This window comes from Coregonus clupeaformis, chromosome 20, assembly GCF_020615455.1.
Source record: "Coregonus clupeaformis isolate EN_2021a chromosome 20, ASM2061545v1, whole genome shotgun sequence".
NCBI classification, from domain to species: domain Eukaryota; kingdom Metazoa; phylum Chordata; class Actinopteri; order Salmoniformes; family Salmonidae; genus Coregonus; species Coregonus clupeaformis.
Window position 1 is genome coordinate 26,838,107 of NC_059211.1, and position 19,347 is coordinate 26,857,453.

The window sequence follows — 19,347 nt, forward strand, 5'->3', positions numbered from 1 at the left end:
TTTATTATAAAGGCACATTTTTATTGTGGAAATTATCTTCCCCAAACTTGAAACCAACGAGCTGCTTATGTATGCCAGTTAGGCTCTACACCCGTTGTAAAGCGGATTCATGTGCTTAATTTTAGGAAGTTATTTGGCCACTTTAGTTGTGATACAAACCTTATTGAAACATATATGCCTATGGGCTAGGCTACATGAGGTGTGCGACTATGATTAGAAAAAGTATTTGTTTCTTATGCTGGGCATTATTCACAAGTGATAAATAATTCACAAGTGATAAGCTAATAGTCACCCATCAGACTATTCTTGATTTAATCTTTAGATATACTAAATAATACACTACCAGTCAAAAGTTTGGACACACCTACTAATTCAAGGGGTTTTCTTTATTTTTACATTGTAGAGTAATAGTGAAGACATTAAATAACACATATGGAATCATGTAGTAACCAAAAAATGAGTTCAACAAATGATAACATATGAGATTTTTCAAATAGCCACCCTTTGCCTTGATGACAGCTTTGCACACTCTTGGCATTCTCTCAACCAGCTTCATGAGGTAGTCACCTGGAATGCATTTCAATTAACAGGTGTGCCTTCTTAAAAGTTAATTTGTGGAATTTCTTTCCTTCTTAATGCGTTTGAGCCAATCAGTTGTGTTGTGACAAGGTAGTGGTGGTATACAGGAGATAGCCCTATTTGGTAAAAGACCAAGTCCATATTATGGCAAGAACAGCTCAAATAAGCAAAGAGAAACGACAGCCAATAATTACTTTAAGACATGAAGGTCAGTCAATACGGAAAATTTCAAGAACTTTTCTTCTGTCATCACGTTTCTTCAAGTGCAGTCGCAAAAACCATCAAGCGCTATTATGAAACTGGCTCTCATGAGGACCGCCACAGGAATGGAAGACCCAGTTACCTCTGCAGCAGAGGATAAGTTCATTAGAGTTACCAGCCTCAGAAATTGCAGCCCAAATAAATGCTTCAGAGTTCAAGTCACAGACACATCTCAACATCAACTGTTCAGAGGGGACTGTGTGAATCAGGCCTTTATGGTCGAATTGCTGCAAATAAACCACTTCTAAAGGACACCAATAAGAAGAGACTTGCTTGGGACAAGAAACATGAGCAATGGACATTAGACCGGTGGAAATTTGTCCTTTGGTCTGGAGTCCAAATTTGAGATTTTTGGTTCCAACCGCTGTGTCTTTGTGAGACGCGGTGTGGGTGAACGGATGATCTCAGCATGTGTAGTTCCCACCGTAAAGCATGGAGGAGGAGGTGTTATGGTGTGGGGGTGCTTTGCTGGTGACACGGTCTGTGTTTTATTTATACCACAGCATTCAGCAGCGATACACCATCCCATCTGGTCTGCACTTAGTGGGACTATCATTTGTTTTTCAACAGGACGATGACCCAACACACCTCCAGGCTGTGTAAGGGCTATTTTACCAAGAAGGAGAGTGATGATGGGAGTGCTGCATCAGATGACCTGGCCTTCACAATCCCCCGACCTCAACCCAATTGAGATGGTTTGGGATGAGTCGGACGGCAGTGAAGGAAAAGCAGCCAACAAGTGCTCAGCATATGTGGTAACTCCTTCAAGACTGTTGGAAAAGCATTCCAGGTGAAGCTGGTTGAGAGAATGCCATGAGTGTGCAAAGCTGTCATCAAGGCAAAGGGTGGCTATTTGAAGAATCTCAAATATAAAATATATTTTGATTTGTTTAACACTTTTTTGGTTACTACATGATTCCATATGTGTTATTTCATAGTTTTTATGTCTTCACTATTATACTACAATGTAGAAAATAGTAAAAATAAAGAAAACCCCTTGAAGGTGTGTTCAAACTTTTGACTGTCACTGTGTGTGAAATTTATTTTGATTTAGGAATGGACCATTATCATGCACCTATATCGAAAAACAGGGGCAGCGGGAAAAAAAGACATGTAATCTATGCACTTAAGTTGCGAATGGAGGACACTTTTCTTGTGGTTCATTTTCATGCCAGCCAGGTAGGCTATACTCCTGTTGTAAATATAAGCAATGTGCATAATATTAGGAAAGTTGAGAAATAAATATAGTAGGCCTAGCCTATAGAAAGCTGATGGGATCCTCCTCTTTTTAGTAGAGGCCATCACTCTGTTTTCTCGCGCAATTGCAAATCCTATGGAAATGTTGTGCAACATGAGCTCATGGGGCTCTCATGAAGTGTTTGATTAGATTTTCGATACATTTGCATTGATGTCAGTGATTAGAGGGACAATAGAGTGCTGAGGCAGTTAGCAAGTTTGCTAGGCTACTAATGACCAGCAGCATCAGAGCTTGGAGAAGCCTAATTACCATGACTAAACGGTCACGTGGAATTTGACTGCTTCATTGACTCGTGACCGCCCGTGTGGCGGTAATACAGTCACCGTAACAGCCCTAGTCAGATGTCAGGTTTGAGTCTACAGAGCACTGCCCACTCTGGTTTACTTAGAACCAGAAAAGGTCCCTTCAGACCATTCACTGTATTGGCAGTATCTGTGTGGTTAGTGGCATTAGAAACTGCTGTGTTTATGTAGGCCCCACCTGTATTGTCCCTGTGTGTCTCGATGACAATAACGTTTAACAATTTTCACTCCTACCTTCTGAAAGCGTGAGACAATGTCCCCAGCGATGGTGCTGACCAGGGCTGTGATGTCATCCATGAAGCGCTCGGGGAAACGGTTCTTCCTGGGCGACTCCAGCCGGTCGGTGAAGTACAGGTGATGGATGATGCTCTTCACCTGGGGGTGTGAGGTCATCAAGGTGAGACAGGGCCCAACACGTAGTAGTAGTCATTGGTCCTCACTATCTGGCCAAGTTGCAAAGTCGGAAGCCCCACCTAGTTCTACAATCTCTTCTTAAAATCTTATTTGAATTCTAACCCTAACCACACTGCTAACCTTATGCCTAACTAGGGGTGTAACGATCCATCTACTACATCGATGTATCGATTTATATTCCTATGATCCAACTACATCGATCTGTGCTCGGCGAGTTGGCCTTTTGGACAACATATATCAATCTAACATCGTTTTAAAATGTAATAAATCGATTGTATCGATACTAGGAAATAACCCATTGGATTTAAGCACGTCAGACTTTATATGGATGTTTTTTCTTAGCACTTTTAATGATAAAGGCTTTAAACATTACTCAATTCAGTCTGCCTATCCGCAGCAGCAGCGCAAAGGCGCAAAGACAACAAAACATAGCATGGCGGACGACAGAGGAGAAGCCGACGAGCGAGAAATTATCAAGCCACCATTGCGGTCCTTACAAGAAACAGGAATCTAGGAAACTTCACCTGCACTGTCCAGTATCCAGGTATTTATTTCAGTCACACTGGTTGAATTTTTGGCTAAAAGGTTACTGAATCGATTTCAAGTCACTGAATCGTTTCGGATCGTATCGTTCTAAATGAACCAATATCGTCCTTGAATCGTATCGACAACCACGAATCGTGATACAAATCGAATCGTTGTTAAAACGAATCGTTACACCCCTATGCCTAACCCTAACTTTAAATTAAGAAGCTAATTTTTGTTTTCATAAATGTTTCCGATAAAGCCAATGTTTTACTTTGCAGCTTGGCCATGTAGTGGGAATCGCAGTCATGGGGCCAGGATGAAAAGCACGACTGTGTACCCTTGTCACACTATCCTGCCAACCTGAACCATACTGTCTTTACCTGGATATTTACTTTTCACATTGTCATTTCCAACACCGCTCCAGCAACTATTGTGGATATGTAACCAGGCCACAGCAGTATGGCTTTGCAGTGTGAAACAGGCACCAGTGATGCAGCAGCTATGTGTAGTGTTGTCTTGTCTTACCATGAGCTCGAAGAAGAACCAGGCCTGTTGGAGAGCTCCCTCCCGGACGCTGCCACTGCTCACCACCCACTGTAGGGCCAGCTCCTCATGGAACAACTGAGACACAGAGACACACGGACCAGACAGTCAGACACGTGTAGTACAGAACATCAGACCTGGTTCAACCTGGCCCGGATTTAGTTGGTCGGTACAATGGACCAAGTGCCAAGCTAAATCAAGAACACCTTTACCCAGGCAGGTGGTCTATCTTACAACAGAGCACCGAGACATTCTATCTGCATCACCATCTAGCATTATATATACACTATAGAATGTGCCAAAGTATACAATCAATCTCAATACAGGGGTTCCTAAACCTTTGCCCCTTTATGATGATATCTATAATATCAGTACTATATAATGACTACAATTATATAGTCAATATTGAGAGTGTGTAAATTAACTCTTGCAGCCAGCTTTTGAGTGTAAGACGGTTAGGGAACCCCTAATCTTATCTTGCATATGTCATATTTACTCTAAAAAAACTCAACACTCCACTTGGTGTGTCTGTGTCTGGTGGTAACACTGAAAATGGAGGCTTCATTAAAATAGAAACATCAAGTGAGTGCCGTTTACCTGAACAAGGGTAAGAGTGCTACAGTTAGTGCCTGGTACGTCACACACTTCCTGTGCAATACTGTCAACATCACACTTCAACTCACAGCCAAGAGGCGGGACATTTACACACTCCCAACAATCACCAAATACACCATCCGTTCAAGAGGCACACATTCACAGACATACGCATAAAACAGGCGAATAAGGTGAGGGGGCTCCGTATGGCTCCTCCCCCGGTGTAGACAGCGGCTGGTACCTTTTTGGTGGGTAACCGTCCTGTTAAAGTTTGCAAGAAACTGGCGCTCTCAGTGTGCGAAGACATGCGGTTGCCACAGCGCTCCATGGCCTATGGGTGGGATGGATGGGATGGCGACAACAACAACAGGTTATTGAGGGGCAAGAGGCTAGGGATGTAGCAAGGAGATGTGTCTGCTCTCTCACACACACACACAAAAATCACAAATACACAAAACAGCCCTCATCATACAACCTTAATTACAGTTCCACTTAGAGTTACCAATGGAGAAGTACAGAATGCTAGAGTTCCCTCATTTTTTACTTTCTTCTTACACACCTAAGTTGATATATTTTACACAGAAACTGCCCCTATGTCCCTAGATATGCAGTTTGTAGACAGTATCAACCTGAAAAAAAGAAACTTACCTCAGTTAAATTAATTTTACTGAATGTTTGGCCATGACTAGAACCACAAAATACCCTTTATGACAACCAATGACGACAACACCAAGACAGGAAAAAAAGATGAAGACAGAAAGTGCCCAAGCAGACAAAGAAATTAGACAACCACATACACCACCCCCCCACACACACACACATACACACACTCACATATACACACACCCACACACTTAGGACCGGACGATATGGCCTAAAAATCATCTAGATTTTTTCTAATTTATGGGCGATTCACAATATATATCTAGATTTCGTAATTGTTTTCTCTAAATAAGCTTTGTTGCACAATTAAAAAGGTCAAATACACTGCATTTAAAACAGGCAGCAGTAATCTAATGAATTCAGGGCGCCTACCTAGGCTAAATATAAGCCTTGCACAACCATAAGACCCACTAATAATTTAATCATTTCATCAAAATAGTTTAACCTGCTTTTTTGCAATAATCACTGATCTGCTTTCAGGTCGGTCTATGAACATGCCCTTTTGTGTTACAACTGTAACCAGAACCATGCATAATGCACATTCACTAATAATAACTAACTTCTTGTAGCAGGCATTATAGAAAATTAACACAGGTCTCATAAACAATCTCTCAAGCACAAGCCCACGTGCTAGTGACTAGCCAGCTAATCTGTTATATTTAAAGTTTAGCCAACTTGGATCTATTTGCTAGCTAACAAGATAAAACAGTTGAATTGTTATGAACAAACCTTTCTGTCCATCTCCAATTGTTTGAACAGCATGCTAGCTGTCCACTTTGTTCAGATGTTGAAATCAAGTGGCATATCTTATTTCTCAGAATGAGAAAGAGTTGTCAATTCTTTATATAATTGTGTTTTATGCTTATTGTACATTTATAAAACACAGACTTGACAGCTAGTATAACAGTCTTTGGCTAAAATGCTGCTAGCGGTACGACAAACTGACCATTAATTTTCCAGAATCAATGGTAATTGATACTCCTGTTTTAGTAGTGTCTGCTCTGCGCGCAATTTGAGGAGTTGAGACATAAAAAGGGTATCGTTAGAAAGGTTAACTTCACCTGTATTACAGTAAAAGAATGTCTTAATGTGTTTCGGTGTCCATGTGAACGATTCTGTTGGACCAAACCTCAAATGCAAATAGTGAGTTGAAACTGCTTGTCTGAGCCTGCGGTCAGTGCACACAGCACAGAAGGAGCAAAGGAAACATGACCAAAAAGACAACATGAGAACAAGCGGACAAACAAATTAAATAATAATATATACACTGTGTATATATATATATATATATATATATATATATATATATATATATACATACATATATACATACAGTGGGGAAAAAAAGTATTTAGTCAGCCACCAATTGTGCAAGTTCTCCCACTTAAAAAGATGAGAGAGGCCTGTAATTTTCATCATAGGTACACGTCAACTATGACAGACACATTGAGGAAAAAAAATCCAGAAAATCACATTGTAGGATTTTTAATGAATTTATTTGCAAATTATGGTGGAAAATAAGTATTTGGTCACCTACAAACAAGCAAGATTTCTGGCTCTCACAGACCTGTAACTTCTTCTTTAAGAGCCTCCTCTGTCCTCCACTCGCTACCTGTATTAATGGCACCTGTTTTAACTTGTTATCAGTATAAAAGACACCTGTCCACAACCTCAAACAGTCACACTCCAAACTCCACTATGGCCAAGACCAAAGAGCTGTCAAAGGACACCAGAAACAAAATTGTAGACCTGCACCAGGCTGGGAAGACTGAATCTGCAATAGGTAAGCAGCTTGGTTTGAAGAAATCAACTGTGGGAGCAATTATTAGGAAATGGAAGACATACAAGACCACTGATAATCTCCCTCGATCTGGGGCTCCACGCAAGATCTCACCCCGTGGGGTCAAAATGATCACAAGAACGGTGAGCAAAAATCCCAGAACCACACGGGGGACCTAGTGAATGACCTGCAGAGAGCTGGGACCAAAGTAACAAAGCCTACCATCAGTAACACACTACGCCGCCAGGGACAAAAAAATCCTGCAGTGCCAGACGTGTCCCCCTGCTTAAGCCAGTACATGTCCAGGCCCGTCTGAAGTTTGCTAGAGTGCATTTGGATGATCCAGAAGAGGATTGGGAGAATGTCATATGGTCAGATGAAACCAAAATAGAACTTTTTGGTAAAAACTCAACTCGTCGTGTTTGGAGGACAAAGAATGCTGAGTTGCATCCAAAGAACACCATACCTACTGTGAAGCATGGGGGTGGAAACATCATGCTTTGGGGCTGTTTTTCTGCAAAGGGACCAGGACGACTGATCCGTGTAAAGGAAAGAATGAATGGGGCCATGTATCGTGAGATTTTGAGTGAAAACCTCCTTCCATCAGCAAGGGCATTGAAGATGAAACGTGGCTGGGTCTTTCAGCATGACAATGATCCCAAACACACCGCCCGGGCAACGAAGGAGTGGCTTTGTAAGAAGCATTTCAAGGTCTTGGAGTGGCCTAGCCAGTCTCCAGATCTCAACCCCATAGAAAATCTTTGGAGGGAGTTGAAAGTCTGTGTTGCCCAGCGACAGCCCCAAAACATCACTGCTCTAGAGGATATCTGCATGGATGAATGGGCCAAAATATCAGCAACAGTGTGTGAAAACCTTGAAGACTTACAGAAAACATTTGACCTGTGTCATTGACAACAAAGGGTATATAACAAAGTATTGAGAAACTTTTGTTATTGACCAAATACTTATTTTCCACCATAATTTGCAAATAAATTCATAAAAAATCCTACAATGTGATTTTCTGGATTTTTTTTCCCTCATTTTGTCTGTCATAGTTGACGTGTACCTATGATGAAAATTACAGGCCTCTCTCATCTTTTTAAGTGGGAGAACTTGCACAATTGGTGGCTGACTAAATACTTTTTTCCCCCACTGTATATAAAAATGATTATTGCGAAACAGGCATTTGGAATATCACGCAAATACATACATTTGAATTAATCAAATTAATTTGATACATCACCTAGCCCTATACACACACACACAAAACCACATACACACTCAACCACACACACGCAGACCCACCCACCACACCACCACATGCAGCAGTATCCCACATCATGGCCAACCCACGTGGTGAATGAGATTAGTAGCAGCAGCAGGTCATGCATTGGTTTAAATGATCATGGTGAAGAAGAGGAAACAGGACAGGGAATGAGAGGATGAAGTCAGTAAATTAAAACTGGGAAATGAAGTTAGTGGTGCTAGCCTCTGAACCGCCAATTAAAAAAAAAAAGTATGAGAAAATAAACCATTTAAAATTGAGCCACGTGTACAGGTGGGTCTTGGCTAGAGGTGGGTCTTGGCTAGAGGTGGGTCTTGGCTAGAGGTGGGTCTTGGCTAGAGGTGGGTCTTGGCTAGAGGTGGGTCTTGGCTAGAGGTGGGTCTTGGCTAGAGGTGGGTCTTGGCTAGAGGTGGGTCTTACATTTTTTACATTTAAGTCATTTAGCAGACGCTCTTATCCAGAGCGACTTACAGTTAGTGAATACATATTTTTTTATACTGGCCCCCCGTGGGAAACGAACCCACAACCCTGGCGTTGCAAACGCCATGCTCTATCAACTGAACTACATCCCTGCCGGCCATTCCCTCCCCTACCCTGGACGACGCTGGGCCAATTGTGCGCCGCCCATGAGTCTCCCGGTCGCGGCCGGCTGCGACAGAGCCTGGATTCGAACCAGGATCTCTAGTGGCACAGTTAGCACTGCGATGCAGTGCCTTAGACCACTGCGCCACTCAGGTTCGCTGCAACACCTCTCCTGCACTGGGTGTATTAAAAAGTGGTGTGAAATGAGTGGGGTGGGCCATTCTGCACTTGTTTGACTGAGAAATGAGGGGGGGGGGGCTCTGCACTTGTTTGACATGACTTCAAGTGGTTACTAACAACTCTACAACTTCAGAGTGGGCATTGATGTTTCTTCTCCAGCCAACTGGACAGAGAGGTGTAAAAACTAGAAAGGTGACAAGTGAGAGAACTAAAGATTGTGGTTTAGGGTTCATGGAGGCAGGGTTCATGTGACTTCCTAAGTCTGGTGGAACGTGTAGGCGAGTGGTGGTGGCGGTTGGGGTTAAGAAGGGTAGGGAGTTGGGGGTGGTGGCGGTTGGAGTTAAGAAGGGTAGGGAGTGAGGGGTGGTGAAGGTTGAGGTTAAGAAGGGTAGGGAGTGAGGGGTGGTGGCGGTTGGGGTTAAGAAGGGTAGGGAGTGAGGGGTGGTGAAGGTTGGAGTTAAGAAGGGCAGGGAGTGAGGGGTGGTGAAGGTTGGAGTTAAGAAGGGCAGGGAGTGAGGGGTGGTGAAGGTTGGAGTTAAGAAGGGCAGGGAGTGAGGGGTGGTGAAGGTTGGAGTTAAGAATGGTAGGGAGTGAGGGGTGGTGAAGGTTGGAGTTAAGAAGGGTAGGGCGTGAGGGGTGGTGAAGGTTGGAGTTAAGAAGGGCAGGGAGTGAGGGGTGGTGAAGGTTGGAGTTAAGAAGGGCAGGGAGTGAGGGGTGGTGAAGGTTGGGGTTAAGAAGGGCAGGGAGTGAGGGGTGGTGAAGGTTGGAGTTAAGAAGGGCAGGGAGTGAGGGGTGGTGAAGGTTGGAGTTAAGAATGGTAGGGAGTGAGGGGTGGTGAAGGTTGGAGTTAAGAAGGGTAGGGCGTGAGGGGTGGTGAAGGTTGGAGTTAAGAAGGGCAGGGAGTGAGGGGTGGTGAAGGTTGGAGTTAAGAAGGGCAGGGAGTGAGGGGTGGTGAAGGTTGGAGTTAAGAATGGTAGGGAGTGAGGGGTGTTGAAGGTTGGAGTTAAGAAGGGTAGGGCGTGAGGGGTGGTGAAGGTTGGAGTTAAGAAGGGCAGGGAGTGGGAGTGACAGTGAGTGTTATTTCTTAGGGGGGTAGAGAAGAGAGTTGTTGTTGTTGAAGCACCTGCATGGTGTCAGTGTCAGAGGCAGAGACAGGGCTGGATCCCCAGGGGGTACTCTTACACCCCATGGTGTGCACCCAGGAGTTGGAGCGGTCTAGACCCTGAGAGGTCAGGGGTCGCAGGTCAAAGGGCACATGGCAGGCAGGAGCAAGGGAACAACGAGCGAGAGGACGGAGCAGCACAGGGGAGGAGAGAACAGCATAGAGGTTTAAAGGTTAAGAGGATCTAACCGTAAGCAGCAATGAGGAATAATACAGTTAGCTTGTTAAAGATCCCAAATCATTTCATTACAACACCGATTCATGAAAACAGCAATGCATGAACAGATTAGATAGCGTATGCCATCATGACAATCTATACCGGTTCAGTTTAGTAGCAGCATCAGACAGGGAAACCATAGAAATAGATTTAAAGTAATGACTAGAGCGTGCATCCCCATTCAAGTTTATGTGCCATGATCGGTGGTAATTCCATTTCTATGGGGGCAGCATCCATCCCAAGCATCACGTTAGACCAGACCATTCAGAAAGACAGAAGGAGTGTCCGTCACTCACTCATCTGTCAAGTACTTTTGGGGTCAAATCAACAAGTCATTTGATCATGGTACCGAATCATTGTATGATTATATGTCTGTATTAGAGAAACAAGTCCACGTTATTAACTCATTTACAAAGTTGAACTGCAATACACTTGGCTACCCGGGGCTCCAGACTAACGTTTTCCCCTGGTCTCACTTGGCTACCCGGGGCTCCAGACTAACGTTTTCCCCTGGTCTCACTTGGCTACCCGGGGCTCCAGACTAACGTTTTCCCCTGGTCTCACTTGGCTACCCGGGGCTCCAGACTAACGTTTTCCCATGGTCTCACTTGGCTACCCGGGGCTCCAGACTAACGTTCTCCCCTGGTCTCATTGGTGCCACTAACTTTTTCAGGTGGTGGCACCAGCCCATGATTTGGTCGCACCCAAAAATATTTTGTCTTTCAAAGTGCTTTATTTAGTTATAGACTACTGAGATAATATTAAATAAGTTGTTACATCTAACATGTCCAAGAAGGAATGCATGATTCAAGATATTTTGATATGCAACCTAATCCAGTGATTGTCATGATTTTTGGTTTGAGAATTTGGCTATTTTTGTTATATTCTACTGTCAAAATAGGGCTCCATGAATTTGCCTTCATCTTTATGTGCACTAATATTACATACAGGCATACTTCCATTGGTGATAATTCACCACCTGAGAAAGTGGAAACTCAAAACACATTAGCTAAATCACTAACTCTAAATATAACACATACCGTTAGCAGCCATGTATTAATCGAACAGTACATTTAAAGTCCCCCCCCCAAAAAAACGTTGCATCGGTAGTAAGCCTAGGTATAATAGTGCACTCGCGATGATGCGATGGCCAATGCGCATTTTGCGTACTCCGTACTCCGAAGCCATTTCAGATATCTTGATTGTAAAACAGTGTGCTTTGAGCTCAATATTGAGAGCTGAGAAATCAAAATGATACCTACAGAAAGCCGAGACCCTCCTCTCTTGAACATGGACAACAGCAGTTGCTTCTAAAGTTGTGTTTTTCCCCCCCGCAATTGCATTTGGAAATGTTATACAATCAGAATGCATGTTTAGGGGTGCACGAGGGGGAGAGAGAGTGTGAGGGACTCATTAGACCTATAGCAGCAGGCCCCAGTGAAACAGGCACAGCGGCAGGGCAGACAGTTTCATTACAGGAATCATGAGGATAACGCACTTTCCTGTTTGATCAAATCATGGTTTTATCAGCCCAAAAAAATTGAATTGAAGTGACCAGGTAGAATGTGCAACTCGCACCAGTGCGACCAATTAAAATGTTACTCCACAGCCAAATCAAAGGGTCGCAAAATGCGACTAAACGGTCTGGAGCCCTGCTACCCCTGGATATTGCTCTGCTAACAGAGCGATGAAGACTGCTTGACTGAGGTTGGCCTTCCTCTGCTGTGTGTCAGGTTGGTGATACAGGGGTTACAGAGATAAGGTGTTCCTGCTGATGTTTGTCAATCAGCTATAGGGTTGGCATGTCATACAGTTGAGAAACACTGCTCTCCGGTTCATAGGGTACAGTGACCGCTTATGTGGAGCCAGAAATAGTGGGGCTTTCCAATCCAATCATCTTTGAAGTTAGCAAACATACAAATCCATGCTAAAATATTTTCCATATACAGTGATCCTCGCCACTTCGCGGTTCACTTATCGCGGATTCGCTATTTCGCGGATTTTCATAATGCATTTTATTTTTTTGGTGCATTGTGCTCTGCATTCTGATTCGCTAAAAACTCACTCCCGCTTCTTGTATCAAAACATGCTACGAATTGTGCTATCATTTTGTCGTCTCGTGCAGTTATGTGTACGTACATAAAACAGCTTGGCAAATTTACATTAAGTTGGCCAAATTATCTTGTAATTTCGAACATCTCCTAATGAAATGGGACCCTTTGATGAGCCGTTCGTTACAGTTCTCCAACGTAATCGATGGTGGCATGTCGGTGTACAAGGATCTTTTGCAAAGAAGAAAAAAGAGCGACAACAGCTGCCTATCACTATGTTCTTCTCCCCGAACAAACACACCTGCACCGCGGGCTTCAGAAGAAGAGAACACTGCAGAGCGCAGTCAGGATGCAGCGGCCCAGTCTGAAGAGCAGTGAAACGGCCTACACGTGAGTCACTGTATTTGTATACATGTAATAGTTGCTAATTGTAAAAAAAAAAAAAAGTTTTCTATTTCGCGGATTTCACTTATCGCGGGTCATTTTCGGAACGTAACCCCCGCGATAAACGAGGGATTACTGTAGTATAATTCAGATAGTTTCTCATTGAAAGTAGAGGTCTAAACCACAGATGCATAAAGGACTGACTGTACCCTAAAAGTACTGAGAAACACAACATAATGTAGGCCAGGTCTCTAACCTTACTGCCAATGATGGAGCGGACCTCATCATCAGGGGAGGTGGGTGTTCCGGAGATGTCCGGGTTACTGTTGCTAAGGCTACGGGAGCGGTTGAGGTTTAGGCTAGCTGGTCGCTGGGCTGATCTGGCCATGGTGGCATAGTGGACTGAACCACCCAGCCCTCCAGGACCTGAGACAAAAACACACATGGAACAAAACTACAGAAGTCAGGGACGGAGGGTGAGAAAACTTGCTGCTCCTATTTTCGTAAAGTCACCTGATGTAGCCAATGGTCTTTATCACCTGGATGTAATGAATTTAACAGAAGTAAAACAGACAGTAAACCAGAACAGACAGTGTACCTGGTGAGGGGGAGTTGGGGTCCATGTTGGGCAGTCTGAAGACGTAGTATATATAAGAGGAGAGCAGGCTGTTTCTGCCGTGCATGTCCTGACTGGTGTCTAGGTACTTATGGAGCCGGTTCACTACGGAGGCCATCACCTCGAACGAGGCCTGGCCCAGGTTCACTACAGACACATAGGAACACACATACTTAGGACTAGACAGTACAGTACATTGTAGTAAGAGACAGTACAGTCAGTGGCAGCAATCCCTTGCTGTTTGGTACAGTTTAGAATACAGTGCGATAGGCTTGCTTACAAACACAGTTTGGACATTTGGGGTTTTTACATTTTTAGGGTAACCTTTTTTTCCTTTTAATGTTATTTGTTGGAATTATTGGAGGGTTGTATTATAGTTGACATGAGGCCTAAGTTGTACAGCTAGGCGTAGGTTAAGGGGGATAGTATACCTATCTGTCCTGCGATGACGGGCGGCCGCACCACCAGCACCACCAGCTTGTCCAATAGGAGGTGGAGGAATCGGACGATGGGCTCCAGCTGGGAGGAGTTTAGTGCTGCGATGCTGGACTTTAGCTCCGCCTCCAGGTTGTTCTCCATGATGCGCACGTCTCCGATCCGCACAGGGAACATGTGCTCATCCAGGGCATGCACCAATGCAAAGAACTTATCCAGGTACTGGTCCTGATGGAGGGGGGGAGAGAGAGAGAGGGAGGGAGGAGAGAGGGAGGGAGGAGAGAGAGAGAGGAGAGATCGAGGAGAGAGAGCGAGGAGTGAGAGCGAGAGGGAGGGAGGGAGGAGAGATGGAGGGAGGAGAGATGGAGCGATGAAAGAGGGAGGGAGAGAGAGAGAGGAAAAGGAGAGGAAAGAAAGGACACAAAGAAAATCAAGTTTTGATAAAAAGGAAAGAAATGCAAGCCCCCACTACACAATGAAAGTGCTGTAATTGTGTGCTCTGTGGTTCGAGCCCATGTGTAGAGACTATAGTAGAGTTGAGCTCAGCTCAGTCTCATCCACATAGACCCAGTGATTTATGATCACATTAGCACCAGGCTAAGCTCCTGGGAAAACACTCACCCTCTTCAACCCACTCCTCTCCCCCCCCCCCCCTCTCCACTCCTCTCCCCCTCCCCCCAATCTCCCCTCCCTCTCCTCGACAGCCAACAGAACAGAGATGGAGTGGGCTCTACTAAATAACACCAGTGAAGTTCAACCACTAATGAACTGAGGGAGGGACACATTACTCTTCCCATGCTGAGGTATTCGGTCTGTCTGTCCCTGATGGTCTGATATCTAACACAGATACAGTGCAATCAGTAATTATTTAGACTTGGATTTGAAATGAAACAATGACTACGAGGTTAAAGTGCAGACTGTCAGCTTTAATTTGAGGGTATTTTCATAGCATGCAATGACTACATCTAGCTTGTGACTCTGCATATTTGTTGGATGCATTTGCTGCTTGTTTTGGTTGTGTTTCAGATTACTTTATGCCCAGAAGAAATGAATGGTAAATAATGTACTGTGTCATTTTGGAGTCACTTTTATTGTAATTAAGAATAGCATGATTACGGATAATCCTGAATGAATCGTGAACAATGATTAGTGAGAAAGTTACATATGCACAAATTTCATACCCCCCAAAAAAGACTAACCTCCCCTTTTATTGTAATGGTGAGAGGTGATCATTCCATGGGGGTATGATATTTGTGCGTCTAACTTTCTCACACATCATTATTAACGATTCATTCAGGATTATCCGTAATCATGGTAGCATCAACATTAATGTAGAAGTGTTAAGAAACATATTTTATACTTATTTACAATAAAAGTGACTCCAAAATGACACAATACATTGATTTACCATTCATTTCTATTGAAAAAGAGACCTAGGTCTCAATAGGTCTTCCCTGGTAAACACACCCCCACCCCCAAAATTAAAATAAAACCTTCATTTGAAACAGGTCATATACACTAGATTTAGAGTTATTTGGCAACTTTAGTTGTGAATGATACAAACCTTAGAAATCAAAAGATAAATAGGCTATTGAAAAAATAAAATGCTTGCGCTCTGTTCCTTGCCTCGGGCTGCACATCAAGTGATCATATTTTCACTAATCAGACTATTCTCAATTTAATCTCGTCTTTACTAATATGTTAAATTAGTTTCAATTTAGAATGGCCCATTTTCAAAATGGCCAAGAACAGGGGCAAGACAAAAAATTCAGTGGGGGAAAAAAGTATTTAGTCAGCCACCAATTGTGCAAGTTCTCCCACTTAAAAAGATGAGAGAGGCCTGTAATTTTCATCATAGGTACACGTCAACTATGACAGACAAAATGAGATTTTCTTTCCAGAAAATCACATTGTAGGATTTTTTATGAATTTATTTGCAAATTATGGTGGAAAATAAGTATTTGGTCAATAACAAAAGTTTCTCAATACTTTGTTATATACCCTTTGTTGGCAATGACACAGGTCAAACGTTTTCTGTAAGTCTTCACAAGGTTTTCACACACTGTTGCTGGTATTTTGGCCCATTCCTCCATGCAGATCTCCTCTAGAGCAGTGATGTTTTGGGGCTGTCGCTGGGCAACACAGACTTTCAACTCCCTCCAAAGATCTAGCAAACTTCAGACGGGCCTGGACATGTACTGGCTTAAGCAGGGGGACACGTCTGGCACTGCAGGATTTGAGTCCCTGGCGGCGTAGTGTGTTACTGATGGTAGGCTTTGTTACTTTGGTCCCAGCTTTCTGCAGGTCATTCACTAGGTCCCCCCGTGTGGTTCTGGGATTTTTGCTCACCGTTCTTGTGATCATTTTGACCCCACGGGGTGAGATCTTGCATGGAGCCCCAGATCGAGGGAGATTATCAGTGGTCTTATATGTCTTCCATTTCCTAATAATTGCTCCCATAGTTGATTTCTTCAAACCAAGCTGCTTACCTATTGCAGATTCAGTCTTCCCAGCCTGGTGCAGGTCTACAATTTTGTTTCTGGTGTCCTTTGACAGCTCTTTGGTCTTGGCCATAGTGGAGTTTGGAGTGTGACTGTTTGAGGTTGTGGACAGGTGTCTTTTATACTGATAACAAGTTCAAACAGGTGCCATTAATACAGGTAACAAGTGGAGGACAGAGGAGCCTCTTAAAGAAGAAGTTACAGGTCTGTGAGAGCCAGAAATCTTGCTTGTTTGTAGGTGACCAAATACTTATTTTCCACCATAATTTGCAAATAAATTCATTAAAAATCCTACAATGTGATTTTCTGGAAAAAAATTCTCAATTTGTCTGTCATAGTTGATGTGTACCTATGATGAAAATTACAGGCCTCTCTCATCTTTTTAAGTGGGAGAACTTGCACAATTGGTGGCTGACTAAATACTTTTTTCCCCCACTGTACATGTCATCCATATGCACTGGAATAGCAAATGGAGGCAACTTTCACCCCGGTACGTTTTTTCACTCATGTTGGTAGGCTACTCTGGTAATTTCGCTGCAGTGACAGGTGATATTCTGCCATGGGCTCTCCAAACCTGTTCCTGCAGCTACCCAGTGCTTGATTTGGGAAACCAAGTGAAATCTGTTCGGGAACATCAATAGTAACATGTTTTCACAAAGAAACATATTTCATTAAACTGTTGACAGCCCCTCTCTCTGCACGCTGGAGAAAGGAATGAAGGAGAGAGGGGGGGAGAAAGAAATTCACGGTGGTGAGACATTCTGGAGCTAAAGGCAATGTGTCTGCCATTATTAAAAATGACCTATTGCTAGGCTATTCTGAATTTGTTCAAATTAGTGGATTTGGCTTTTTCAGCCACACTCGTTGCTGCCACGTGTATAAATTCAAGCACACCGCCATGCAATCTCCATAGACAAACATTGGCAGTAGAATGGCCTTACTGAAGAGCTCAGTGACTTTCAACGTAGCACAGTCATAGGATGCCACCTTTCCAACAAGTCAGTTCGTCAAATTTCTGCCCTGCTAGAGCTGCCCTGGTCAACTAAGTGCTGTTCTTGTGAAGCGGAAATGTCTAGGAGCAACAACGGCTCAGTTCCGAAGTGGTAGGCCACACAAGCTCATGTTCGATGAGCAGGTGTCCACATACTTTTGGCATATGCCGACGCAGAAACTCTAATATGCATATGGGTGTTTTGAATTAATCCTCAGCTTAGAAAGAGCTGTCCACTTCGTTGTGTTAGGCTTTGAAACAACATCCACAACAACCATGTTTTCCACTCAGTTTCAACCTGTTGTTGATCTTTTTTCTTCTAATTGATCAATCACAGTGAGGTGAGTATTAAAAGCAGGATACTGATAAGTCTGATGGATTTTCAATTGCATTTGCAATGGCGTCAGAGTGGTTAGAGGGACAACAGAACCCAGGCCATTAGCGACCTGATGGTCGTTGGTGAGTTGGGTTCTACCAACAAATGTCCAGAGTGCATAAGAGGAGATTACCGTGACTCAACGGTCACGTAGAATTTTACTGCAGTCATGACTGCCGGTGTGGCGTTAATACGGTCACCGCAACAGCCCTAGTTGTCACCATACCATAATTTTTACTTCGATACTGATACCAGGTTTAGTATCACGATACTCAATACCAAAACGACACCACTGCAAAGAAATATGGCGTATTAGCCAAAGTCTCAGAATCTATGCACAGAAACTATGCATTTGAAATTTTAGATTTTTGAATCTATGCATTAATGAATAAAATTATACAATCAATTTGACTTCGTTTTTTTACCATTAACAACATAATGGTAATAATTTATTTGAAAGATAAATCACTAGTCTATTAATAAACTGATTAAATCAAGATGTAGCCTAAGCCTATTCACAGTACAGGTGAGTGCATATTCAATAGGAGTGTGTGAATGCATTGAGTTATTGAGATTGTTTTGGCTGATTTCATGGGGCTTCTAATTTTATTGTACTGATCAACAACATTTGCATTCATGAAGCACTCTCTTATTTTATAAGTGTGTGCGCGGTCTCTAAGCCCCATGACATCATTCACACACAGTCAGTTCGAGGCTTGAGCAGAGAAGGTCTTGACTGGGAGAGACATGAGGTAGGGAAGATGAAGTGAATGAAAACTATTTGGTGACAATCAACTTCGAAATCAGCAATATTTTGCGTTATGGTTTGCATATTATCACAAACAAGGTACTAGGGTAGTGAACTGATGTTAGTTTCAGCTGTAAGCTATCCAGGAAAGTTAGCCTACAAAGCTGGAAGCTACCGGTATCTTCTTTCATTGTTTTGCGAACTGTAATTAACAGTTTGAACATTTCTACATGCCGTGTTGCATTATTCAAGTGTGTTAACTTCTGTGCAGCATGAGTGGTGATGCAGCCCAGACTCCCAGTGAGTGCAGTGGTTCCTCAGAACAGGCTAGTGCTAGAAATGGCTAAGTGGAGCAGGCACGGAGCAGGGACATCGGCTGCGCTGGTAGACCGACTTGATCCTCTCTCAATCAGTAAACGACGTGAGGAATTAAACAGAAGTACCGAAAGTAACAAATTCTAGGACCGCACCGGTTTTTCATGTTCTAGTATCGAAAAAGTACAGCTGTTTCGGTACACTGTGAAACATGTACTGCACCCGTATGCCTGGTAGTGAATAGAGACTGGACGGCATAGGGGTTTTCTTGCTTAAAGGAGTTGGGTCATATTCAGTAGTAGGGCACTGTAGCAAAACATTTTGCTACATAAATAGAAAAATGTACGGTTGTGATGGGCTATACCTGTGTGTGGACGGTGGAAACGGACGTCACTTCAACGTTGAACACCCCTCTGTGGTTATCCACCCATTTCATCCCTGGTAGAGGAACGTCAGGGGAGAGGACAGAGTAGGACTGGGGAGGTTTCTCTAGAGACACAGGGAGACAGAAGCTTCCTGTACGCAGACGCCCATTCTGAAGCATGGGGATCCACTGAGGAAGGAGAGAAAAACATGATTAGG

General features: G+C 43.4%; 1 protein-coding gene across 17 annotated transcripts in view; it reads right to left on the reverse strand.

The window, feature by feature from the left end:
- Positions 1-19,347, reverse strand: part of dock7 (dedicator of cytokinesis 7) — a 69,206-nt gene that overhangs the window by 23,424 nt on the left and 26,435 nt on the right. For 10 of the 17 annotated variants that reach the window (XM_041840064.2, XM_041840063.2, XM_041840055.2 and 7 more), the window contains exons 18-25: positions 19,130-19,318; positions 13,831-14,062; positions 13,382-13,546; positions 13,040-13,209; positions 10,093-10,191; positions 4,721-4,810; positions 3,868-3,963; positions 2,635-2,775 (exon numbers count right to left, since the gene is read on the reverse strand). In XM_041840064.2, the coding sequence (XP_041695998.2) occupies positions 2,635-2,775; positions 3,868-3,963; positions 4,721-4,810; positions 10,093-10,191; positions 13,040-13,209; positions 13,382-13,546; positions 13,831-14,062; positions 19,130-19,318 (1,182 nt within the window). The remainder of the gene's footprint in view (positions 1-2,634; positions 2,776-3,867; positions 3,964-4,720; positions 4,811-10,092; positions 10,192-13,039; positions 13,210-13,381; positions 13,547-13,830; positions 14,063-19,129; positions 19,319-19,347) is intronic. The other 7 variants (XM_041840067.2, XM_041840066.2, XM_041840061.2 and 4 more) reach the window with 2 other exon arrangements.